This window comes from Trematomus bernacchii, unplaced genomic scaffold, assembly GCF_902827165.1.
Source record: "Trematomus bernacchii unplaced genomic scaffold, fTreBer1.1, whole genome shotgun sequence".
In the NCBI taxonomy this organism is placed as follows: Eukaryota; Metazoa; Chordata; class Actinopteri; order Perciformes; family Nototheniidae; genus Trematomus; species Trematomus bernacchii.
Genome location: NW_022987593.1, coordinates 5330631 through 5357660, shown reverse-complemented (window position 1 = coordinate 5357660; position 27030 = coordinate 5330631). Strand labels below are relative to the sequence as shown.

At 39.4% G+C, this 27030-nt stretch overlaps 3 protein-coding genes across 3 annotated transcripts in view; all 3 read left to right on the top strand.

Moving 5' to 3' along the window:
• Positions 1–7001, top strand: part of LOC117481575 (unconventional myosin-XV-like) — a 44012-nt gene extending 37011 nt beyond the window's left edge. The window contains exons 63-73 of the mRNA XM_034129304.1: positions 96–178; positions 508–638; positions 725–819; positions 1463–1540; positions 1775–1871; positions 2807–2967; positions 3049–3182; positions 4055–4188; positions 5121–5254; positions 5800–5940; positions 6024–7001. Coding sequence (XP_033985195.1) covers positions 96–178; positions 508–638; positions 725–819; positions 1463–1540; positions 1775–1871; positions 2807–2967; positions 3049–3182; positions 4055–4188; positions 5121–5254; positions 5800–5940; positions 6024–6125 — 1290 coding nt within the window. The 3' untranslated portion in view covers positions 6126–7001. The remainder of the gene's footprint in view (positions 1–95; positions 179–507; positions 639–724; positions 820–1462; positions 1541–1774; positions 1872–2806; positions 2968–3048; positions 3183–4054; positions 4189–5120; positions 5255–5799; positions 5941–6023) is intronic.
• A 328-nt stretch (positions 7002–7329) lies between these two features.
• Positions 7330–13492, top strand: alkbh5 (alkB homolog 5, RNA demethylase). The gene is made up of 4 exons (XM_034130137.1): positions 7330–8895; positions 10012–10092; positions 10189–10308; positions 11169–13492. Exons 1-4 carry the CDS (start codon positions 8174–8176, stop codon positions 11326–11328), a joined length of 1083 nt encoding a protein of 360 aa, XP_033986028.1. The 5' UTR covers positions 7330–8173; the 3' UTR covers positions 11329–13492.
• A 1432-nt stretch (positions 13493–14924) lies between these two features.
• On the top strand, positions 14925–25557 carry mief2 (mitochondrial elongation factor 2). The gene is made up of 8 exons (XM_034129356.1): positions 14925–15085; positions 17315–17475; positions 18254–18419; positions 19322–19419; positions 20813–20989; positions 21445–21608; positions 22020–22172; positions 23622–25557. The coding sequence occupies exons 2-8, from the start codon at positions 17338–17340 to the stop codon at positions 24127–24129; spliced, it is 1404 nt and encodes a 467-aa protein (XP_033985247.1). The 5' UTR covers positions 14925–15085; positions 17315–17337; the 3' UTR covers positions 24130–25557.
• Positions 25558–27030: the final 1473 nt, after the last annotated feature.

Sequence of the window (27030 nt, the reverse complement as noted above, 5' to 3'; positions counted from 1 at the left end):
AACTTTTTTTTGTGGTTAGAATATTTTTCCCGAGTTTAATTTTAGTTTGACGATGATAACCCTGCTGTGTGTGTGTCCACCCCCCCCACCCTCAGCTCATAGGAGAGTTCACCTTGATGCGGGATGAGGCTTATTGCCAACTCCTCAAACAGCTTACGGCTAACACCAGCTCCAAACCGTGAGTTTCCCACATCAGCAGCATACACACATAAACCAACCCACACACTGTGCTCCTCTTTCTTAACCGAGCGTGTAATCCTGAGTGTTGGTGTGTGTGTGTGTGTGTGTGTGTGTGTGTGTGTGTGTGTGTGTGTGTGTGTGTGTGTGTGTGTGTGTGTGTGTGTGTGTGTGTGTGTGTGTGTGTGTGTGTGTGTGTGTGTGTGTGTGTGTGTGTGTGTGTGTGTGTGTGTGTGTGTGTGTGTGTGTGTGTGTGTGTGTGTGTGTGCGTGCGTGCGTGCGTGCGTGGGTGGGTGGGTGGATGTGTGTGTTCACCCTTGTGTTGTTCAGTGATAGTTGCCAACGAGGCTGGAGGCTGCTGTACATCCTGACCGCCTTCCATCGCTGCTCTGAGGTCCTCAAGCCCTTCCTGCTGAAGAACCTGCAGCAGGCGTCCCGCAGCGCAGGGGTGCAGTATCAGGGTAAAACACACACACATCATAATGCTGTACACATTACCACAAACAGCAGGATGTAATGTTTTCTTTTTAATATGTAAATTTGTTAGGCATCGCTAAAGCATGTGAGCAGAACCTGAAGAAGACGTTTCAGTACGGCGGCCGTGTCGTTCCTCCCAACAGCATGGAGCTGAAGGCGGTGATGGTCAGGGCCGCTTTTATTTACCTGTAGTGGTGTAAACATCTGTCACTATTTTAACTGACATATATTGAATATAAACCTCCCTTTCCTCATGTATGTGAGCCAGAAATGTACGTAAAATAACTGTTATATATAATTGTAAATAATATGTATATATATATATATATTTACATTTTTATTTGATAGTTAGAGTAATACTTTTGACTTATATTTAGATTCCATATCAACATTTGGCTTAAAATGTTGACTTGGATTTAATATTTAGTTTTAGTGTCAGCATTAAGATATTAATTGAATATATAGATACAGATTCAACATTTGGATTTGATATTCAGATCTGGATTAAATATTTAGATTAATCATTTAGATTAAGATTTAACATGTATTGTAATGTTTGACACTTATTGCTATCTCAAACATATTTTAATAATCAAAATATATACATTAGAAAATGGTAGCTGTATTGTTACAGTTGGGCCTCTTCAAGGGTGGAAAAATAATAGTTTTATTATATTTTATATAAATTATTATTTATATGCAGTTTTCTGTGGTTTAAGGTCCTAAATAAATCAGCCATATACCAACATGTCCAGTGTTATGTGCAGCACATACTGTAGTATATGAGGGTGTTTGTCTTTTTTCTCAGGCCGGACGTAGTTCAAAACGTCAGCTGTTTCTATTTCCTGGAGGCATTGAACGTCACGTGAAAATCAAAACGTGTTCTGTAAGTGTTCATACACACTATAGTCTTTCATCACGACTGCAATCTAAGGGAGACAGCCGTAATGTACTCATGCTTGTGTGTGTGTGTGTGTGTGTGTGTGTGTGTGTGTGTGTGTGTGTGTGTGTGTGTGTGTGTGTGTGTGTGTGTGTGTGTGTGTGTGTGTGTGTGTGTGTGTGTGTGTGTGTGTGTGTGTGTGTGTGTGTGTGTGTGTGTGTGTGTGTGTCGTGTTTCCAGGTTGCTCTGGAGGTGATTGAGGAGCTGTGTTATGAGATGGGTTTACACAAACTGGAGGCCATGGAGGAATATGCCATATTTCTAGTCACTAACAGAGGTTTGCTCACAGAGGTCTGCCTCTCTCTCTCTCACACACACACTAAATGTTGTATTGGTGCACAAAGTCAATCTCCTCGTCACTGTCAGTGAAGCGGATCCACTCACAGATCACATGTCAGACTGTCCTCTGGTTTCTGTGGGAGAAAGTCATTCATGTTCACGAGTCCTAATCGGGCTGTCATGGCAATATAACGAGAAATGCTCGATATCATCTTTCATTTCCGATATCACAACAGTGCCAATAACAGGCCAGTACACATTTCCCTCTTTATTATTTATTAAGACGTTAGGATACCTTTTGTTTGCAGGCTGTTTATCTGTATAGTTTTATTAAAAAATATGATGCTCCAATTGTCAATCATTTATCCAAGTAGTTCATAAATACATAGTTACAAACACAACATAATATACATTTTACAGTATAAGAAACTAGAATTGTGGTTTTTCCTTTTTTATCTGATAAGTTACACAATGGAGATTTTTGATGTCACTTGTTGCTTGTACAAGTTTTTCATTTCCTTTGCTGCTTCAGCCATTTGTATGTGAATTACTCACCCCATACATCGTATATTTGAAGGAACCACTATTTTCCCAGGGCCTCTACGGTAAAACACTTCAAATTTAACAGTCTCATGCTTTCCCAGACTAGCTAATCGTTCATACAAGTGTTAAATAGTATGTGTTTGGGAACATACAACTGGATGAAAAGGACTTTTGCCTTTAAACCTGGCCCCCCCATTTCCTCCATTCATCAAGACATTTCAGGGTAGTCATGTCAGTCGTTTTTATTTATCTAGAGTTTGCAAGATAACCAAATCGTTCCATCGAATATGATTTGTATAGTATAAGTGGTAGTCAATGTTATTCTTTAGATGAATAAGAATATCTCTGTGTTATAAATAATTGTACATGTGTGTGTCTGTGTGTGTCCAGGTCAGAATGTGCGTCCCCTGAACAAACACGAGTACATCCTGGACGTTGCGACAGAGGCGGAGTTGGTGGACACGAGCTACAGCTTCTGGTTCAGACGAGTCGTCTGGACTCAGCCGCTCAAGTTTGAGAACGAGCTCTGCGTCGCCATGCACTATAACCAGGTACCATTAGTGAAACTTTACATACATGCAGTATATGTTACCTACATGTGTGTATGTAACTGTGTTTGTGTGTATATCCAGATCCTGCCAGATTACCGTAAAGGCCTGCTAAATATTCTTCCACCTGGGAAAGTGAGCGATCAACAGTTTCATCAGATCTCCAAACTGGCAGCTCTGCAGCACAGAACCAAAGACATCCTCTTCGTCCCCACCATGTAAGAAACCAGCAAAGTTTGACAATACAGCCTCTAGTTTCAGTCATAAAGGGAAAGAAAAGTCTTATTTATCTTTATTTTTTTACAGTTTAGGGTGCAGAAAACAAACTGCTATCATTTAAAGGACTTTAATGAAAAGTGGTCTTAATATAGAGAAGAACAGGGAGAATTTACATACCTCAAGAACAATATAACAGTAACAAATTAATGTACAAAAGAAAGGAAACCCAATTAAAGGTAGAACCAATGAGGGTAAGGCACAAACAGAAATAAATACAATCAAATTATTAAGCTCAAATAAATATAAATGAAAACAGTATACTATAAAAATATATATCTAACATTTCCAAAAGCCTTTCCAAATAGAAACGTTTTTAGATCACATTGTATGTACTGTATTTGTGGAAATATACATTTAGCCAAATTAATATTTGGTCTGAAAGGAAACTATTTTTCTCCATCCCATAATCCTATCACTGTCTTAAAAGTAAAACATTGTGCAGTGTGGGTCTGGTTTAAGAAACTCACGGTTGAAGAGAGAACACAGTGCAGTCAGTAGTTTTGGTGTTTAAAGTGTGTGATACTTTATTTTTCTCAGCTGTAAAAAGTCTTGCTGTTATCACTACAGTACATACACACACACACACACACACACACACACAGACACACACACACACACACACACACACACACACACACACACACACACACACACACACACACACACACACACACACACACACACAGACACACACACACACACACACACCCGACAGCAGAACAGAAACAGCTCAGTGAGTAAAACCATCCAGAGAAATGTTTAGAAATCACTGAGTGGAGCAGACTCCTGTTTATCTTCTTCTCTCCTCCAGACATGAACTATCGGAGTACATCGCTCCACCTCTGTTCAAAAAGCAGCCACCCCAGCAGTGGGTTACCATGTTGACGCAGCACATGCAGCAGGTGCAGGCCCTGAACCCACACCAGGCCAGAGCGCAGTTTATGGGTAAGATCTCCGCTTCACGTTAAATTGGAAAAACTCCCAAAACTTTTTTTACATGTTTTCCATACATGTGTAACTACCTCCTTTGTCACTGCATGTGTACATTTCTAGACCTTGAGTTGAAATTGTCAAGAAATAAATGTTGAGCGCAGTTCAATATTTAATTAATCTTCATATCGACAGGAATAGTAATCTTCATTTAGAACACCTTTTTAAATAAATTGGGCTTAACACAGGAAGTATTTGTTCCTTAAAGGGAAAATGTGCCCCCTCTTAAAGGGATGTCCAATCAGTGTTGATGGTGTTTGTAGACGATATGAGCAGTACATTCCTCAATGGGGGTTTTATGGAGTAAGAAAGCTGATCTTGTCTTCATTCTCTGTTTTTCTTCCTGCATCAGGCATTTGGGAGCAAGGGAACTCAGCTTTCTCACAAACTGAGGCATAATGTTGCTTTAAATGACGACATTTACTCCAAACACTAATTGGACATACACATAGAGTGGCAATTTTCTCTTTAATGATATACTACAGTGATTTAGTTTTCCTGTGTAATGTTTGGAGACAGATTAAGAAAACTCAAAGCAGCAGACGCCAAGATTTGTTTTACTTTTAGACTCTAGTATGGGTTATAGCTAAAAGACAATAGATCCTATGTTTTCCATAAAGCAGCTCATGGGTGAAAATGTGTTGTATCCAAACACAAGCCGAGATTCCCCCTAGTAACTTCCCGAGAGTAACTCTGTTTAAACTGGACAATGTTCATTCTCACAGTCTGGTTTGGACTCCTCATAATGAATAAATTGAACTAAAATCTGTGAGGTGTCCCTTTTAATAAGGTGATTGTTTTGTCTTTCCATGTGTTGCCTCCTAAGGGACTACAAATTGACAATGCCTAATCCCTAATTTGTTAAATTCTGTTCTCTGTGCTTGCAGGGCTGATCAGTGCATTCCCCATGTTCGGCTCCTCGTTCTTCTACATCCACAGCAGCAGCTCCACAACCTTCTACGCCCCCTGCATTGTAGCTGTCAATCAACATGGCTTCCACTTCCTGCACAAAAACACACACGTAAGGAACCACACACACACACACACACACACTGGCGATCATCAAGCCCTCGCATGACTCAGCTCATCGTGATCAAAACATGAGCCCAGAAGTGAAGTCACGTACGGACGGTGGTGGAAAGTTACTACTGAATTGTTATTGTGTGGTACTTATACTTGAGTATTTCCAGTTCCTTTTACTTAATACTACTACTGCACTACAGAGGAAATATCTTACTTTTTAACTAATCAAATATGATGTATTATTATACATTACTTCCCTGCAGTATAGTCATTTAAATCAGCTCACACTTTAATTCATAAATAATTATAATAAATATGATTCTGCATAATGAGTAGTTTTTTATATTTTGAGGCTAATACTTTTATACTTTCAATTGAGTCAAGAGTCCTTTAGTTACATAACATTAACATAATACTTTTTAAATATACAATTACTATTTTTAAATTGTACTTAGTAAAAGATCTGAATAATTATTTCACCACTGGTCATGTAGTTTCAGCAGAGAGTTGTGAAGTTTATAATGTTTGGTCCCTGTGGTGCAGGAGCTGATGGCAATGGTCCCCCTGGTGGAGGTGCAGTCGAGCCGCACCCAGAGGCCCACTGCTGGTTCCAGTTACCCGTATGTAGATCTCACGCTGGGGGACACTAACACACAGCGGGTCGTTCAGCTGCAGCTGGAGCAGGTATTGTGCAAACACACACAAGGACACTCTTCATGTTCATTTCAGTGGAGTTGCTTTGTCACTGTGCTCATGTCTGTCCGCAGGGCCTGGAGTTGTGTCGAGTCATCGCCATGCAGGTGGAAAACATGCTGTCTGTGCGCGAGAGGAGACTCACCCTGCCTACCAGCGAGATCACCATGTTATAACCCGTTTTATACTATTGTTATAGTAACACTTTCTTCATTGTACGCACATGCAGTGGTGGAAAGTACATTTACTCAAGAACAGTATTTTTTGGAGGTACTTTAACAGTTCTTGAGTATTTCAATTGTTTGATAACTTTATAGGTTCAAATTAATCAAACAACATATGACCAGATACGAAAATAAGATTTGCATTAAGGAGGAAATGAAACCAAGCAGCTTTTACAGTACAAAATAGGCCAAGATGCAACATTAAAGATCTACACAAAAATGCATCAATGATTAAATATAATTTTGTTTCCGGATTGGACCATTCTGCATATTTAGTACTTTAATTTGTTGGTACTTTGTGTATATTTTTTATGCAAAAACCGTTGTACTTCGATTTAAGTACGAATTTTAATGCAGGACTTTTACTTGTAACCGAGTACTTCTACAATATGGTATTACTACTTTTAATTAAAGACCTAAGTACATCTTCCACCACTGCACATTTGTATGAACACATGGACAAAACCGTTATTAAGAGCCTACCTCTTCTTGCCTCCAGGTGTTTTAATTTGATATGAATCATGCATAATTGTAGCCTGAAGCCAGTTTCCCTTTTACTTGACAACATTAACAGAACACATTGCATCAGTGAATTACTAGTTTTAAAGTGTACAGATACTAGTAAAGAACAGTGGTGACGTTTAACAGGCCTGTGGCTTGTCATTACAATGTTTTTAAACTGATATGTAACATGTTTTTTATTTTTGTATTGTTACTGTTTACTGTAAAACATTGTTGTTTTTAACGAACACTAATGCATCAACTTTCTTGTTTTGTAAAGAATATTTTATTAAAATAAAACAAGCTATTTTAAAGAGAGCATTATGAGAACTTCTGGCCTGACTGGTTATTTAATACTATACTAATGCCAGAAAGTAGTGCATTTAGAAAATCGATATGTTAATTTAATGAAATAGGGGCCCTTGACCCCACAGCTCATGCGCCGTTCAATAACCCATCAATATCTGAATCAGAATCAAGTTTATTGCCAAATACATTTACACAAGGAATTTGCTTTGGTGTATGATGGTGCAAACATACAAAACATAAGAAAATAAGTTGTAAAATAAGGTCAAAACTATAACTATTATAAAGGAATATATTTAACTATTTAACATTAAAAAAAAAAAAAAAAAAAAAAGAATAAAGACAAGTACTTTCACAAAATATAAATATACAAAAGAAACTAAAAAAAAATGAATATATAACAAATGTATATTGTATTACTGACAAACAATATAAAAACACTATAACAAACTGAAATGAACAATGTGATCTTTATAGAGGTAGACAAAAGGGCAGTGGGACACAATTAGCTCTCGTCTTGTGCGTGCCCTCAAGGCTCCTAAAATGGATTTACGTGGTTCCGCTCAAGGCACGTGACAGTCTTTCCAAACTGGCAGGTCACCACAGCGCATGCGCGGATGCTGTAGCAGGTTAGTTACACGAGTTTATTTTCAGCCTTTTTCTTGGAGCCGATGGTGTAAACTGAGCGTGGTGAAGTCTTGTGCTTTATTACAATGATCTCCCTGGACCCTTGGCATTAAACCCTAAGAGGAAAAGTGCCCGGAGCACCGAAGTTTGGACATTTAACGGTGACATGTGAAATGTTGCTGCGTGGTTTGTCGGTTTTTCCAGGCGGCGACGGACAGACCAAGCCAGGCTAGTTTAAGCTAGTTTAGCTGCCAGCCAAGCAGCTCGGATATCCATCGTTAACCTCTCTGCTTGCTGGGCGTGTTGCAGTATCCAAGCAGCGTTTATTTACAGGTTGTAAACTGTAATATAATCTAAGGATTCATAACCAGGCTGCTCGAGTGTGCACGCAGGACGTCGGGGGAAGCTAATGCTAGCTACTGCTGTGGACAGGTCCCCTAAAGCGAGTGACATACACCATAAGACTCCTTTTACATCCATATTGACTGTTAAAGCAGTGCTGATATATGCTAACTGTTAGCTAGCAGCTCACGTCGCACTACAGCAGTCACATAGTTGTGGCTGACATGGCATCCAGCGGGTACTCTGACCTGAGGGAGAAGCTGAAATCCATGACCCCACACAGGGAGGAGATCAATAATAAATTCGTGGACGGGATGAGTAATGGCAGCAGTGGAAAAGCTCGAAAACGTAAGATCCGAGAGTCCGACGACGATGAGTTTGAGCACAGCGATGACTGCGCGGAGAACATGGAGCAGGAGGCCAGCCGGGTGAAGAGCAGCATCCTGCAGGAGAGCATCTTCAGCCCGGAGGAGTGCGCCCTCATCGAGGAGAAGATCGACGACGTGGTGACCAGAGGAGAGGCTGGACTTTACCGGGAGCACACCGTGGACCGGGCGCCCCTCCGTAACAAGTACTTCTTCGGGGAGGGCTACACTTACGGATCGCAGCTGGAGAAGCGTGGCCCGGGCCAGGAGAAGCTGTACCGCAAAGGAGAGGTGGACGAGATCCCGAGCTGGGTGCACGACCTGGTGATCAAGCGCCTGGTGTCCAGAGGAGTGGTCCCGGAAGGGTTTGTCAACAGCGCAGTCATCAATGATTATCAACCAGGAGGCTGCATTGTGTCGCACGTGGATCCTCAGCACATCTTTGCACGACCCATCGTGTCCGTGTCCTTCTTCAGTGACAGCGCGCTGTGCTTCGGGTGCCGCTTCCAGTTCAAACCCATCCGGGTGTCGGAGCCGGTGTTTGTCCTGCCCGTGAGGAGGGGGAGTGTCACGGTCCTCAGGTGACTATGGCTGTGTGTGGCTGTCATGCACTGATTGCATTACTTTAGTGTGTGTCTGTGTGAGACTGACCGTTGAGCGGCCCGACCAAGCAAGGAGGCAGAGGCAGAACGTCCAAAAATATAACCCGGTGTGGGCATTTATTAAATTCGGTCACAGGACACAGCCTCAATCTTGCTGTTCCCGTGAGCACAGTCACCAGCCACAAGGATCTCACACCCACATTACAAACAGGAAACACAGAGCCCAAATACCCACATGTGCAATCAAGCCAACAAGACACAGGTGAGGGGGGAGGAGACAACACAGGGCACCAGGTGAACATAATCAGGAGCAACAGACAAAACGGGAGGGGGAACACTTTTCAAACATATAACTGAACAGATTAACACACATACAAACCCAACTGAACACAGTCAGCACTGGTACAATTAATGCCACTTAACGTTATGATTTCCACACCCTCACATATTATTTGCACCCTGATTACTCTCAACCGCTGTCATTCTACACCAGCAAACACTTTTGGCGCTCTCGGTAACTCCCCTATCTTTTCAAGGCGGAGCCGAGGACCCGACCAGCATCTGCCAGACGACATTTCAATTAAAACGGTTTAATCAGTTAATAAATACTATCTCAATAATTAGTATAAATTATATAAAATGTGCAAATATGCAATGCCAAACGGTACTGTGCAATCACGCTAATAAAGTGCAAAACTGTTCACTACTAAAGTGCTGAGTGACATTTCTGTGCAAAGGGAAGTTGTTTCATAAAGTGCAATAATACAAGGCCCGAAGCCGTCAGCCGCAGAGTAAAAATAAACCCCAGGCAATTCATAAAATTGGCTCTAGGTTTGGCACAGTGGTGTAGAGTCATTCATGTGCTAACAGGCAATCTCCTGCCAATCCAGTTTGTCAATGGTTACGAACTTTGTTAATAACAATACAAAAATAGGTACTTTAATTTGCTTACTTAAAAATATTCCTGCACCAGTGCTATAGATGATAAATCAACAATGTAAAGAAGAGGTTGAGTCCATTTATTGTATGAAAGTTTGATAACATATTTTTAATGAAAGGCTAAGTCCAGGTGCTAACAGCATATTTCTCTCTCAGTGGTTATGCAGCTGATGATATCACCCACTGCATCCGACCCCAAGACATCAAGGAGCGGCGTGCAGTGATCATCCTAAGAAAGTGAGTCAACATCATATCATTTAAAAGGTAATTCTCTTATTTGAAATCAGCACTGATCATTGTGTTTCTGCTTGTCCTCCCCCTTCTGTTTGCCAGGACCAGACCTGACGCTCCTCGAGTCGACTCTGGCAGCCCTATCAGCGCTTCTCCTGCAGAGAGACCCACTCTGAAAGCCAAACGCACTCATCGCAGAGCAACATCAAGTGCTGCTCACAGGTACACACACACACACACACAGGTCTGTGCAGGTCTGTCCCGCTAGATTCACCTAAACTTCAAAGAAGACTTGATCTGAAGGAGGCCTTAGGACAGTCAGTGATACAAGCTTAGAGGGATCTTGGAACAAAATGTCTTGCAAAAATGGTGGACCAGACTGATATTGGCATACTGACCCAGCAATACAATGAAAGCCTGACCCCAACCATTATTACTGAACTTAGTTTGGAAACAGCTCAAACGGATCATGGATCTGGGCTCGTGCTCTGTCAGACTTGTTTGAACCCTGCAGCTCTAAAAACGTTAAATAATGGAAATTCGTCTGAGATATTATCAGTGCATTCGCAGTGAGAAGGGGGGACGAGCGTCCCTCATTCCCAAAATGATCATTAATTAAGACTTCAAAGGCAAAATAATTTAAAATCCATCAGTAAAGAAGCTTGTAAATGAAGAGACTCCTATTTCCAGCAATCATTACTTTTTTAACGTACTGCTTCCTTGCGCACTGTCATGTCTGAACGAAGCCATGAGGAACACTCACTTAAAAGTGACCTGTGACTGAATAACAAAAAGACATCGCTTTAGCAGATGGATGAAGCCAGTATATTTTTTAATTGCATGTCTAACAAGGGCTTAAAGAAATAGTTCAACCACAAAATGAACAGTACTCATCTGTGTTGCCTTGAATTCTTGCAGAATTTTTTTTGATACACTTTAGTTTTATTTCATTTTTGCTAATGTTTAAGGCCCAGGCATGCAAGGAAAAACAAGAATATTGAAGGTAACACATTGCAATAATGAAGCAGTGAGAAATGATGAACCTAATCTGACTTGGCATATCAAACTTTGTCCTTCATCAGGCCGAGGGTACTGGAGATGGACAAAGAGGAGAACAGACATCCGTCAAACTCCCGTAGTCGTCGTCACAGCATCAGCTCAGAGAACTACTGGAAACGTGGACAAGACTCCGAAAAACCCCGGGAGAGCTCAGGACGCAAAGTCAAGATGAGACGCCACTAAGCACTTCTCATCACACATGTAAACATATAAATATACCCTTTCTTTATGCATTTCAATATTGTAATCTTTTTTGACTAGTCATCATTTTCTTGCTCTAGTTTATGTCTGGCACAAGGAGCACAGTCATCATGGTGTCTGTTTTGATTTGAGTCCGGGTCAGTCTGAGTGCATTATTTGTTTCTTGCAGACAAGCAAAACAAGTCTGTCTACTGCACAGTTCAGAACCTGAAGTAACTACACTACATTACACTAAGGCTCTGTTGTTAAATTCCCTTTAATCAAACTTTTCTTGTTTCTATGTCCACAAATATTTCAGAATGGCATGTATTTTTTGTAACCAAGATGTACAGACCACAAGAGCTAAAGAAAAGATGTATGTATGGACTTGTACAAAAGGAACCCTGCGCTGTAATCTAACTTGTTATAATGTACAATACAATTGTATAGCCTTTGATTTGGGGAACTTTTATGCAGAAACAAACTTCCAACTTTTGCACCTACATTTCTGATCCTCACCCTTAATGTGCCATCCCAGACCTTTGTTCACTTCGGCCTCCCTGTCACAGTTTAATTTACAAAACACCTGGCAGATGTGCAGCCATGCTGTTCTGTGTTATGATTTGATTCAGCTGTATGTCTCCTCTTGGTGGAGGTCACAATATGGTGCATCGACTGAACTGATGTTTAATTGAGTGATGAAAACCTCAGGGTTTGTTTTGGGCTCCTGTTTCAGTTTGAAGTTGCTTTACCTTGTATAGTGACAGAGGCCATGTTATTGCTGTTCTGTGTTAAATCAAAAATGTTCCTCAATTCAATTGGGTGATATTTGGGTCAGACAGAACAAAACCAACTTGTTTAACTTGTGTCTGAACACAAGAATGAGAAGGAAACTTCCAGAATAATTGATCCTTCCAATTTGCTTTGTAAACAAAGATTTACAAAAAATGACTTGCTGACTGCTCGGCTAGTCTGGGGTTACACATGGACAAAAGATATCCCTCATTCATAGAAGAAAATGACTCTTAAAGCAGGGTGTGGTGTCTTAATGCTATTCAGAAGCTAAGCTACAGTTGTGAACTTAATATTAGCAAATGTATACTTAGTAGTCTGCAAGAGCATCTCCACAGATTTGGTTTGCTATTCATTAAAGGAATAATTCACTCCCAAAATCATAATTTATATATCAATTAATCACTACCAGTTGTCCTGAATTTGTGAAGAAAATAAATGTCTTCCTGCATGACTTCAGTGTGAGTGAAGAACCCACAAATTGAGGAAATTCTTGATGGATTGTATAAATTGGGAAGCTCCGCTAAAGAACAATGAAACTTAAAAAACATCCATCATTTCCATTTTTGCCAAACCTTTCCCAATTAAATCAGGTCCACATAAAGTGCATTCGAAAGTTCAAATAACTACCCAATCGTTGTTTGTCTCCACTTTTCTCAATTAGTAAATAATTTATTTTTTTCCTTTTCTGTTCAAGTTTTGGAAGTTGGGAACCAGTGGTTAGAAAGGGCCCAGCTTTGTTGAACTAATACATCATATTAAAGCTGTAGCGATTGACAGAGATAAACATTTATAACTATATTTTTGCAATTTTAAAGGACGATTAAGATCGATTAATCTAAAAAGAATATGCCTGATTAATTGATGATGAAAGTAATCATTAGTTGCAGTGTATACTGTATATTTTATTTTGCATGTTTTAAAGTTTCCTTCCCACTTTGTGCTCATATCGTCTTCAAATCAATCAGGGTCTTCATACACGAAAAAGAAGAATTTCAAAGAGCAGTGGCCTCATACTGTAGACCCTCTTTGCTGAATTGAATCAAACGACAGGATTGAACAAATAGTGCATTTTGTTGTCATCCTATTCGACCCCTTTCAACAGGACAGTTCACTGGTTTAGAGGAGTTTCACTGTCATCATTTTAAACACATTTTGGCATTGGTAAAGTTTTTTTATCGATCAATGTTTATTTACTTTTCTTGGATCATATTATTTAAGTTAAGACAAAGGGTAAACAAGTTTGGACTTTTTGCAATTCAATTTCTGTATTCCTCTTATATCTCCTGAATTGTTAAATAAGTTTGTATATTATGCATCCTCGATATTTCCAGAGAGTTATTTATAATTCAATAAAGAAAATATGTCAAATGTATCTGCTTCTTAATATTTTCAACTGTACAGTTCAAGGCAACACATGCTCGAAAACAGTTCTCCAAAAGGAAACCGGATGGATATAAATAGGAAAGGGAAAGGGAAAGGTCTTTTCAGTTCTCTTTAATAACGTTTTACTGGGTCAAATCTTGGTAGCAAACGCATAGATAGATTACATTTCAGCTGTCATAATTATAATTGTAGTTACTGTTGGGGAATAATTTGCCCTGCATGTCCTCCTTCGCCCTCTGACGCAGCTGACCAACCTTGAGCAGCCGTTATCTCCCATAAGGAGGGGCTACCAGTTTATGACCGGGCAACTCTGTCAGTGATAGTTATTGTTGTGGGTCACCTGGAACACATCCTTCTCGGGGTGTAGATGACCCCGAGCCATAAGCGACAACAAATGTGATTCAGTGTCCTCAGCTGTTCAGTCTATCTATTGAAGAATGTTGATTATTACACTCTGAACTAGTTAAAACCTGGAGCTACAGGAGGGTTCTTCAGAATTGATTGTGGCATCTCAACCGTGTGGTCAACTCGTGGCCCGTGCCATGTCTTGTGAATTCTCCGGCCGTAACTCCAAATAAACCACAAGTGTTTGCCATCAAAGCTCCAGCTCTCCTCGTGTCTCTCTTGAGTCCTGACGCCAATTGCTTCAGAAGTTTCCCCCACAGTTACCAATATTGGTCGGGCTAAATAATTGCCTTATTTTTGTGACTACATAAGCAACAATCAATGCTAAAGGTAAATGGGTTACTTTATTAATTCCTGTAGTTAAATGAAATTGTCATAGCTGCCAGAACCATCAAAATGACAACAGGTTGACACAGCTTAATATGACACTAACATTAAATAGGTATGATAAGCTCTATAAGTGCTGTATGGTCATATGGACAAAGGCTACAGCGTAGTTTTTGTGATAAAACAAATCTTAGGTCCCAGGCTCCTCCAAGAATGCAAAAATAATATAATTAAGACATGTAAGGAGTTAAAGAAATAAACTAGTGCAAGAGATATGATGGCGCATAGGATGCAGAAATAAGACAATGTAATACAGACAAGATTGAATAACATAAAGCAGAATATAAAATGAATTACTGTACAGCAGATTCAATATTGTATACTTTAATAAACTATAAATAAGTTGTAAGAAAGTAAACATATAACAGCACACGTATGGCGCATGAAGAAAACGCAAGATGATTAATACCAACGTGTTATGAAATGGAAACACTCACGTAAGATAGAAGGATGTCAACATTGTACATACATAAACTTCATAGGTAACAGCACATTGTTATCTATTCTAAATTTGTATAGTGATAGTATTTATTGGTTCCTGGTGTAGTTACTCGGTGCACCGGTTCTTCTCCTGGTGGCGCTGCTGCACCTTAAACAACAACTGTAATTAAAGCGCAGAAGAAGAAGACAGCAGCTGTTGTTAGCTAGCTGGATGAGCTATATTTACTCTTTGTCCGTGAAGGAAATAAACTAACATTACACTTTGTTATCAAAGAAAACTGATATACGTATTGAATGAAATCACTAATGGTGGGGCGTTGGACTGTTGTATTTCTCTCTGAACTGAGTGGTAAGTACATATAACTGTGGAGACATAGCTGTCACTTAATGTTAATCTAACGGTAGCTAGCAGGAGTTTGGCAGCAGTTTGTTCGCCTGCTGCTCTTCATGAAGCTAAACTAGGTCATATTGATAGGCTGATTCATGATGCAGGTTAACTAGATGGACATTAGGTTACTCTAATGTTACTAACCTCTGGCGTTACATATGTAGACTGTTTTGAAACACTGGAAAGGTTGTCAGCAGATACATGTTAAAGTAAATGCAATAACATTACTTAATTCAATGTGACACTTGTACTTTCCTTCATGCTACTTTATACCTCTACATTTCAGAAGGGAAATGGCAGCTTTAACTAATTACAATCAGATTAATAATACAACATGTGATCAATAAATAGTTTATCATGTGCTAGCCTATTCAAAAACGTGTTGAGCTCTTGAGGACATTCACAAGCTACCCTGTATACGTTTGGTATTACAATTTGTTTTAGCTTTAGCTTGATGTGCTTTAAAGTACATTGTGATGCTTATACCTATGTACTTTAAATGCACAGTTCTTCTACATTGTTGTTTTACTTATTTTACTGAAGTAAAAGACCCAAGTACTTGGTCAACGTTTGGGTCAATGTGTTCAAAGTCAGCAGTCGGGCCAGGTGACTGTAATTGTAATTGAACTGCAACATATTTAGTTTTGAATCCCTTTGTTTACGATCTTCTGAGGAGGAGTCAGGTTGATTAGTCAGTGTCATGAATACATTTACTTTATTTATATTGCATCTTCCATGTACTAGATGCAAGTGCTTTTCCATTTAACAGCAAAAACTGTTTGAAAAACATTACATACGTACATCAGTTGTCACAATGCTGTCAACCTTTGATCCGTACTGTATCCCACAAACAAAAAAAAGAAAACAGTACAAAGGAAACATTTTTCTTGCACAATTACTTTGTTGTTCTCCCCGGTTGAGAGTATGCCTGATGATTCACTTACAGTAACAACCAGGCGCTGTATCATGCTGCTAATGCTACAAATCTGTCACGGTATAACTAACATATTAGGTAATTTTAGGGTAATATTGAAGAATTAAACATCTTTTGGAAATGGAATTATGGTACAGGACCATTGCAAGAGCATATTGGGTAATAGCTTAACGTACTGACAGATCTATATGTTTATCAGTTGCTCCATTTGTTTGCAGCAACATTTGTCAATATCAGAGTCCTTTGGTTAAACTGTTAAATATTAACCATAAGAATAAGATAAAACAACAAGATGACACAGAATGTATAACATTAAATAGAAAATATGACCCTCTCTATAATTATAATAATAGTAAAATCTGTATCTATACGTTGCAGCATGCACATGTATATCACTAACCACTGCAGCAGCATCAACAGGCCTCCTGATGGTAAAGCAGCTAACATTAAACATTAAAGATGAACTCAGCTCTGACGTTGAAAGTCAGAGCTGAACGTGCTGCAGACATTCGTTGTTGCTGTAACTTGACTAGGAGGGTGGTTGTCATATATTTGACCCCGATGGTGTGACTCAGGCATGTACTGGGTCTAAAAATAGAACATGTTTCCATTCTCAGGCTTCTGTACCCCTGGCAAAAAAAAGAGGACGTGCACCACTCAGTAGATTTGGTCAGACCAAATCTACTGAGTGGTGCACGTCCTCTTTTTTAGCCACAGGACATCAGTGATGTCCTGTGGCTACTTCACAGGTGCCTGAAGCTAAATATGATAAACACAGTGAACTTGTTCAAGTTTTGTACAAATTTAGCGTATATTTATATCATTGTCACATATAACTGCTCTACAAAAAAGCAAGCTTACGGGATTTTTCTAATTAAAATCAGAAAAAGCTGCATTATCTGCCGCTATTGCATGATTGGATCATCTATCCGTAGGTGTTCACTTTACTTGAAATCGTATTACTCGGAAGTCTGTCATTTATTGTATCACTAATCAAACTATTAAATGACCCATTGTGTCACGTATTAATGATTTTATTTGTTTCTCCACTAACTCCTGCACACTTTCTTCTAATGTGTTACCTGTCAGTGAGTGCGTATTTCCTTCATGCACCTTCTGACTCCAGTCGGTTATTCTGACATCATGACATTTCTGTGAAAGAGCATTTGCTTTTCAATCATTTCTAGAGAAAACTTTTTACTGCAGTTCATTTTCTCTCTATAACTATAATGTGTTGCTCCTTTCCTCTTCCAAAGGCTAACCACAAAAAAAGGAAGCCATGAACTTTCAGGGCAGTCGGAGGCGAGGAGAGGATGGCATCGCCATGGTGATTGACTTCCTGCTGTCTAATGCCCGACTGGTTCTGGGAGTCGGAGGGGCCGCTATGCTAGGGATCGCTACATTGGCGGTGAAGCGGGTGAGTGTTGTTAGTCCACATCAGTGAGTGCTTCATAGGCACTCTTTATTCATCTGTATTTGGAGAAATTCATTACTGCAACATTTCTGATCTAGGTGTTAAGAGCTGTAGAGCTCCTGAACTCCATGAATGCTTAATGCCCAACTGCCATGCTAGCACTTAAAAAAAGTGTCCAAAAAGTTGCAAGTTTACATATCCACTAATAAGTTGGCAGTTCATTCTCAAGCTGTTTTATTAACTATAGTCTGTTTTGCTGGCAAGTACAGAAAGTTGCAAAGAGGTTTATTCCAAAGCTATGTTGTCAGGAGTTAAATCCAGAGGTAAAGGAAATCAAAATTGTTCTGTTTCTCTCCAACATAGTACGGTATCTTTTTAGGTAAAGTTTTGGGTCATATATGGAACTCACAAAAAGAATACCACATTGCTGTTATGTGCAACCCCAATTACCCACTCTGTGTCATTCAGATATAACTGAACCAATTAGAACATTCATTTTACCATCATTCTTTATCCCTATACCTATGAAATGATTGAATCCTGGACTGTATGTTAATCTGCTGCCTGGACAACAGTGATGTAAAATATGTAAGTTGTAGTTAATGGACAAAAAATGTGCAAGCTGGTCCTGTTAGGAGGTTATTGAGGCTGAGTCTGTCTTTGTGCCTCTAACTTAATTGTGTTGGCCTGCAGGTTGTGACGGTGCATGTTCTCTGTATGTACTAGCGGTGTGTTATCAGTCCTGCAGTTCAGCCTGTAATCTGTGAGTGTTTGTGTTCAGCTGATAGAGCGTGCAGGACGTGCAGCGGATGATGAGAAGGTGGAGCAGAAGATGGCCGAGAGCTGGGAGGAGTTGAGTTTGGTCTCTGCTTCCCCCACGCTGATCAAGAAGGGCATTGAGGGCGTGGTGATGAAACATGTTGCCAAGGCAGCCAGACAGCAGAAAGGTATGAACTCATCTCAGCACGAGTGTTCAGGCAAATAAAACACACATAAATAACACCAATACACAGAGGTTACTACTAGTCATTGTTTAACTATCTAGATCTAGATCATCCACAAATTGGCAACACATGTTTTCATTCAAAAATGGCAGAAAATGCTTTTCTTTCATCCCCTTAAATCCAGAGATTTCCGGCTTTAATCAGTTTTACAGTATTTTTTTATTTTGGACTGAAAAAATAGACGTTTAAAGAGATCTTCTGGAAGTTTATAGACCAGATGGAGAAAATATTTGGCAGATTAATTGATAATAAAATGTACTATGAAACTCGAAGAGCGCAGACCTCCGCTAAGGCCAATTGTGCATTCACTTGCTCCTTGGTTGGTCCCATTTTCCAAGTTAGGACGTCGTTCTTTAGACCTCGATGTGTTCATTAACTTTCATTTGGAAACAACATGGACTTTACGAAGAAGATGATCTGTATTTTGTATTGCTCAGAGCATTTTGCAAATGTGTCTGTTTCCGAGTTATTATTCTGACTTGAGGCGACATCCTGGTGGTTTTCCCGAGTCCGGCACTCATTTTCCAATTATTCAAACAGCACATAAATGTAGCACAAATTCCCCATTCTTCTTAACGGTAAAGAAAGTACAAATAATGTGTGTATCCAGCCTATGATTCAGTTCCCCTTAAATTGAATGTGTTTATCCTTGGTCCATGCTTTCACCCTTCCACCAAGTTTCCTGAAAGTCAGCCAAGAAGGGTTTCCTTAATCTGGCTATGAGACAACAAACTGAGCCAAAAACATAACTTTCTTAAAGTGAAAATCATTAGTTGCAGCCCTAATATATTCATCCATCTGGCTTTCAGATATGACTGACTCCTTTTAACCTCTTTTTCAATCAGCTGACCTGTGCCAACAACCCCAGACGTCCCCTCCGGAGGTGGTTCCTAAAGTGGAGTCAAAATCCAAGAGGCTGCAGCTGTGCGTCCTCACTCTGCAGGTACACACTGCCATTCAGCCTCTGAGCTCTTTAAGGCATAGATTATGCATTCAGAGTCAGCAGCTGCTGTTAGACCTCTGCTCAGTGTTGGCTCATTCATGTATGCGTGTGTAACATGTTTTGTAAAGCGCAGTGCTTAGGGGATACGCATTGTTATGCAGCGGTTCGGCTGCACAGAGCCCCAAGAGCCCTGCATAATCAAAACACTGCGCCTGTGCTCTGGCTGTTCGGAAGAAGTCAAACAAGCATGAAAACAGCTTTGAGTCAGAGTGCGGAACATCCACATGAGCAGGAATGTTGTGGGTTTATTCTGTACAAGCTACATTGAACAATTTGTTCAGTAAATGTTAGTAGAGCAGCTGCAAACGCATGACTAGACATAAGAAGGGATTTAGGGCAATAGGATTTGCCTTTAAATAAAGCTTATGCAAATCATATCTTTAATGAATAGTTGAACAATTTAATGTTCTACTTTTGCATCACTGGAACAATGTTTTCAATCGGTAAAAAAAGAGAGCATTAAATTGTTTGTTTTCTCGGTCAATGCTTGTATTTAAATGGCCTACAGCTGCAAATGTACCACAATACATTCAGTGGTATATTTCTCTGAGGCAGCGTCCATTGTTTCTTGGATCGAGTTGTTTTTGCCAAGGGGGAGGGTTTTAATATGCTATATAAATGATAATGCAGCAGCTACTTGTTTTATGATTGATTGTTGATCGATCTTTTTAAATGCGTCTTTAACAGCAGTAACCGAATACAAACCACTTTTATCCTCTGCTGTTTACTTCTTTTCCTCCTCGCAAAAAACGTAGGTGCTTTGAGGCCCTAAACCACTTTGAATGTTGTATTACTCAAGAGACGGCTTGATGTATTCCCAGGGAAATGTGAAGACTTCCAAACTGTTTTGTTCATATTAGGAAGAGAGTTGGTTTCTCAGTAACAAAGTTAGGCACAGGAATATATGAAATGTTATGTCATGATAATCCTATCAATAGTAATTGTCATTCATGGTATCACCTGGATAGAAAATTCAAATCACACCTGAACATACTGGAACCGGTAGACCTTGCATTTTTGTTTAATATTTGTATTTATTGCATCACAGATACAGTAGGTCACATTGTTTTTCAGGGAACTATTTTAAATGATGTATTCTTAAATCATTAAAGATAAAGTAGCAACACTGTGTGAGACTGATCATTCCTGAATGTTTTAAATCAGGCTCTATTTTTCCTTTTTCTACAATGATAGTGACATCTTTTTCAAGTTACTCATATGAGAATACCTTCAACAATGCAGATATAATGTACATTCTAACAGGTGTGTGAATACAGTACATTAGCTGTCTGCCTGAGCTCTTGAACATTGAACACTTTTGAACTGTGTGTAGGAGCGCCTGCAGCAGTACTATCACACGAGGGCGGCTCTGGCTCCAGGAGAGATCCAGAGGGCTCAGTCTCTGGCGCTGGACATCTGCACGGAGATCCAGGGCTTCCTGCACAGCCGCCTGCCCGACATGCCGCTGGGAGAAATGAACCTCGGAGGATCTCTTCTGGACGACCTGCAGGTACACACACCAGAAGTCCTCTTCTTCCCTTAAATGAAGTCTTGGTGTCAGATAAATGTTTCTACAGTTCTCTATAAGGATTCACAAGAGCAGAGCATAAGCATTGGTTAGTTTTCCATATACAGTTAAAAGTTACAAACATACAGTCACATAAATAAACACTTCTCATTGAATGAATAATCAAATGTGAAAAACAAACTTAATTTCACCCTTTTAAAAAGATTAAGCCAAACATGCATTTATATATTAATACAATTCCTCAAAATATCAAAGCAAACTTTATTATTTTTTCTTCTTCATTAGAATAAAAAGGAAATGTTAATAACAATACATCCTTTTCTCAATTACTTTATTATTATATTTAACATTTTCTTCAACAATATGCACCGGCAAGAAATTCCACCTGAACATGGCTGAAGTAAGTATCATACTTGTGTGTGTGTGTGTGTGTTTAGGTGGTGAGTGCAGACCATGCCTGTCTGCTGGTGCCTCTGCAGCTGGAGGCCTCTCTGTGGCGCCTCGTCCCGGGGGAGGAGACGCTGCTCACTCACCCGCTGCACTGGATGGTCCGACGGGTCAATCTGGAGTATTTTCCCAGAGGACGCAGCTACTGGGACAGGTGATCAGGATCATACACAGAAACTTTATTTTTGTTTGGTCGCATAGCCTCAATGGTTTGTGTCAATACAGAAAAATGCAGGTCAGCTGGTGTCACTTTTAGATCATTTTCTACCTCTGATCTGACAGTTTTCTCTCCTGTGTTTATACAATATTATAAATGCCCATGTGTACCAACACCCTTTGTTCTAAACAGGATTAAAATATTTCATATATTGTGTTAAAGCGAGTTATGCAACTTCACTTGCTAACACACAATATATGTACCTTTTTGTTTGGAGTTCATGGAGAAATGTTAACTTGCCACGAAGAAGCCATTAATGCTTTTAATACTATTTAAAAAGTAATTTACAAAGTCATCCTGTGAATTGAGACACTCTGTAAAGGCAGCCTCTCTCCGTGTGTGTTGCAGGTACCTGGTGGGGGGTTACCTGTCTGCAGAAGCTGTGGTGAACATGTTCAGTAAAGCTGTCATGGAGACGATAAACTGGCCGTCCATCAGCAGCACTCTGGACTGCCTCGTCAGACCGGTGCTGGGAGGACCCGACCTGAAGCTGGAGATACGGTGTGTGTCTCTTAATGTTGTTTTATATTAATGATGAGTCAATTACAGTTACACTCTCTATTATATGTCTCCCATACATGTTAAACATTACTTATTATGTGATATAATCAGCTTAAATATAGGTATATGACACAAGTGGCTAATGAACTGACAAACACCATGGTTCATGTAACAACTTGGTTGGAACAATGCTGTTTGCAACTAAATATTTGTAAAACAGTATGCATCTTCTTCAACAAAACAAAGTCCTCTTGTGTTGAGCCAGATGTCTTTGTATCAGGGGAGAGGCTACAGGTGGTGTCACAATACAAGTACCTTGTAGTCATGATTGATTCAACACTCAATTTCAAGGCTCAGGTTAAAAAAGTATGTAATAGTGTCAAATTCAGTCTGTCAAATGTTAGGTTCACCAGAGATTACATGTCAATTGAGGCATCTCTGATGTACACACACTCTATGGTTCTCTCACACATCACCTACTGTCGAGTCATTGTACAATCAAAACACTCAAAATACTGGACAACAAATCTGTTTATTCACATCACTGCCCAATACTCAAAAAATACAACTTGTTGAGCTGGGAAATTAAACATGCAAATGCTTGCCTTTTTTACAAGATTGTCAACGACACAATCTTCTGCTCCTTAAAACCCACTGCCTGTGTTTTAACATGTTCTTTTGTTTTGTTTTATTTGTTTTGTTTTATTGTTCGGTCTTTTAAATCATTTTATTTAAGTATTCCAGTAATGTATGTTGCCTGTTTTAAATTGATTGTATTTACTTGTTTAAAATGAAATTTCTTTTAGGTTGACTTTTAAAATCTGTCCAGGGACTGCAGATGAAAAATAGCCTCTTGGCTAACTCTGGCACATTTACAGCAATGTTAATTAATGTGCACTGTCCCTGTTAAATAAATGAATAAATAAAAGTATAAATTCATATGACTTTATCACAATAATCATAACACATTTGAAAGCCTGTCTTTAGTACATAAAAAAAACATTGTTTTATTGCAAGGATCAAAGGGTATTTTAATTATGTTGCATTATAAACACTGTTGAAAGGCATTATAATTGTATTTAAGTTACTCTCAGTGGTCATTGGGTGGTTTAAGTGAAGTAATGCGATGAAGGCAGTACACACAAGACTTTTAAAAAATGTCATTATATCAGAAATCGAGTACTTCAATTAGACTTTTTGATGATAAACAGCTAAGTAATGGGTGTTTACAACTCACTGTTTTCCCATAAAATGTCCCTACAAAAACTAAATTGACTCTAGCATTGTCCAGATGAAATGTGAATGTCCATAATCAAGTTATTTTAGTTTTAGTATCAAAGTTATGTAACCTTACCTGCTAGATATCAAAATTGGCGATTGCCCTGTGATGTTAGTGTGTTAAACTCCATGTTCTCTGTAATGAACTTTCCTCCTGTTGTCCCCCCTCAGGCCTTTGGATGAATTTGGGGCAGAGAGCGGGGATGAGCCCCTGTTCATCTCCATGCTGCCTCTGCTGAGGGAGGGGGACGTGGTGCTGACCGCTCAGACGGAGCTCACCTCTCCCTGGGTCAACGCCTGGCACCTGTCCCTCTACCCCTGGGAGAACCAGCGTCTGTCTCAGCTGGACACCGCTGACGGGGGATGCCGCAGACAAACTCTCAAAATCCTGAAGGCGGTGTGCAGACTGAACCCCGCTCTCCGGCCGCTGGAAGCCGCGCCGCTCTCCAACCTCATCCTGCACCTCGGTGACGGGGAGAGCGACTGGTCCGAGAGCAGCCTGCACGCTCGCTTCCAGCAGTGCATCACGGAGCTGATTGGCTACCTGGAGAACGGAGCGCTGCACAGTTACTTCAAGCCAGCGGTCAACCTGCTGAGCGGCCTGTCAGAAGACCAGGTGGACCAGATGGGCTTCATGCTCTACTGCGCCGTCACAGAGCCCGAAATACTGCTCATATAACTGTCTGCACATACAGCACTTTATACACCTCTCTGACACACACAGATCAGAGGAGAAATCATCCAAAATGTTGTGTTATTCCCTCTGCCTACTCGCGTTGTTCCTCCGTCCTGCTTTGACGCAAACCAACAGGGTACAGTTAGAAAATGGCCGGCCTGTTAGAGGAGGAGAATCTACATGAAGACAGATGTGAAAGTGATAGTAAAGCTGAACAAACCACTCCGAGGAAAGGAGACGTGCCATGAAAAAGGAGCAGAGGAAGTGTTTATCAGAATGTTTGAAACTGTTGCCAGGCTTTCATCTAAATGTATCGCGAATCCTAAACGAATTTCAAGAAAATCATCAAAAGAAAAACCCAAGTCCGTGTTTCCTTTTGTCCACTACTGATATTCAGGAGTTGGTTCAGAGAGATAAGCCAATTCAAAACAATTATACTGTTGCAGAAGAAGAGGGAGGGCGCAACAAGATGGCAGGACAATGGAAATGGCGCCAGTCCGACCTGAACAGGAAGTCAATGGAAATATGACATTTACTTTCGTTTCATGTATCTATGTGAGGACGATACATCAGATCGGTGAAGCCTGTTTTAATCGGCCGCAATAAATCATTTCTTCAGCCGAGCAAAAGCATCAGTGGACTTTGAAGTCCCATGCTTCATGAACATCATCATTTATTCTCTAAGTCTGTTTCTATCGCACTTTGTCTGAGTTTGCTTTTAGAGCTACACCAACTTTTCCATCTCAGCCAACAGTAAAAACTTTTTTGCAATACTTCAGGATTTTCTTTTTGAATTCTCTTTGTTTCCCCTCAGGTTTTTAAGCGTCAATAGAAATTGCTTATGAAAACAGATGGATGGAAACGCAGGATGTGCCTGATCATAACAACACACAGCCAAGTCTGTATTTGAGTTTGTGGTATTATTATTTTACAGTGAGTCAGTGATGGGCCATGAACAGCTCATTATACAAATAAGCAACAGAGAACATTTTATGCTTAAGTGCATCTTTCTAACCTCTAACTCATGAAGTGTGCTCTGCATTAGTTTCCTAAATATCTAATATATTCTAAGTAATAATGACATGCTAAAAAAACAGGTTTTAATGCACTTATTAAATCATTCAGTCCGTCTGTGTTGGACTTATTTAACACAAAGTGTATATTTTATTATCCTGCAGGTTGAGGTGTGCAGTATTTGTTTGTCTTGTTTATTGTTCAGTCTGTTGCCAATCTCGCTTGGGTGATGACCCTTTAAGTTATGAGAAAAATCGCCTAATAATTTTCTGTAGTTGCTTTTAAACACCGTATGAATGTTTCTGGCCATTTATTCAGTTATATCTTTTCTTGCTGAGTGAGAGAAAATAGATTTTTCTGTGATTGAACAGTGAAACTGCAAATAAAAATGAAATTTGTTTAGGTTCTCACAAAGTTGCTCTGAATGTTTATTTTCTAACAAAAAAAATCAAGCATTACAAAGAGCAGGTGCCCGTCGTTGAATGTTAAAACTTTCCCTTTGTAGTGTCAGCAAATAGCAGAAAGTATGATAGTTGACTTTATAAGTTATTTTTGTGTTATGATTATCTTTATGTAGCATAATGAACATAAGTACTTATAATTATATTTATAAGTATGTTTATAATGCTCTTAACAATTCTTAAATCAGTCATTAAGTTGTAGTTGTGGTGCTTTACTGATTTTAATACAGTTTTCCTGGTTGCCATGGAAACACATTCCCTCACCATAGACTGTAACAGAGTAGTGCTTCAACCATAGACTGTAGTCCCTCACCTTCCGACATTGTGTTCCGTGTGATGTTACAAAGCGTTGGAACTCAGCCTCAGCAGGACTGCAGCAGACCCTCAGTCTGTGAGAGGAGAAGTCACCAGAGGACACGCTGCTCACAAGATAAGAGGTTACATTATTCCTGAAAGGTTTCACAGGTTTATAAGAGGTTTTCACGGTTTGTGAGACATTTTACTGCTCTGTAGATCTCTAAGGTTTTACTGTTTGTTTACAACTTTGTAGTCGTTTAAAAAGGTTTTACTAGTGTATAATAATAATTTGTACAGTTTGTAAGAGGGTTTTATGGTAAGTGAAACATTTTAAGGGATTTTAAGATGTTTTACTGCATGGCCCATGGTAAGACCATGGGTCTTAATGGTTAAACGTTTTACTTCTGTATAGAAGTTTTTTTATAAGTGTTTGTAATTGTTAATGAAAGGTTTAACTGGTTTTAAGGTTTTTCTGTTTTTTAAGAGGTGTTTAACTGGTTTTACTGGTTAATGAGAGGTTTTACTCTCTGGATTTGTATCTATTTAACCCATAAATATCTCATAAACCAGAAAAACCTTTTATAAACCATCAACAACTCTTTACATTTTAACTTGTTAAGGGTTGTGATCGCAGAGTAAATACAACAATTTTAAAGATATTTTTTCATGAAATTTGAATACATATCTTTTCCCCTCTGTAATCATAACCCTTAGCAGATTGAAACTGGATCATGAAAGAGGTGTTAATGGTTTACAAAAATGGTTTTACAGGTTAACAAGATAATTACAGATCTTTTAGCAATTTATAAGAATATGTAATGGTTTCCTAATAAGGTTTTACTGGTTTAAAAGAGGTCCTACTTGTGTCTATAGGGTTAATTGTTTATAAATTGTTGGTTTTTTAAATCAGCATACAGTGTCTATTTTCACTTTTTTCTACTGTCTTCTTTTTTACTTTTTTCGACAGTTCCGGACTTGTCATCTTTTTCACTTTTTTCGACTGTCGTTTTTTTCACTTTTTTCTACTGTCGTTCTTTTTCCTTTTTTTTGTCAGTTTTTTTTCACTTTTTCAACTGTTGTTTTTTTTTACTTTTTTCTACTGTCTTCTTTTTTCAACAATTCCGGACTTGTC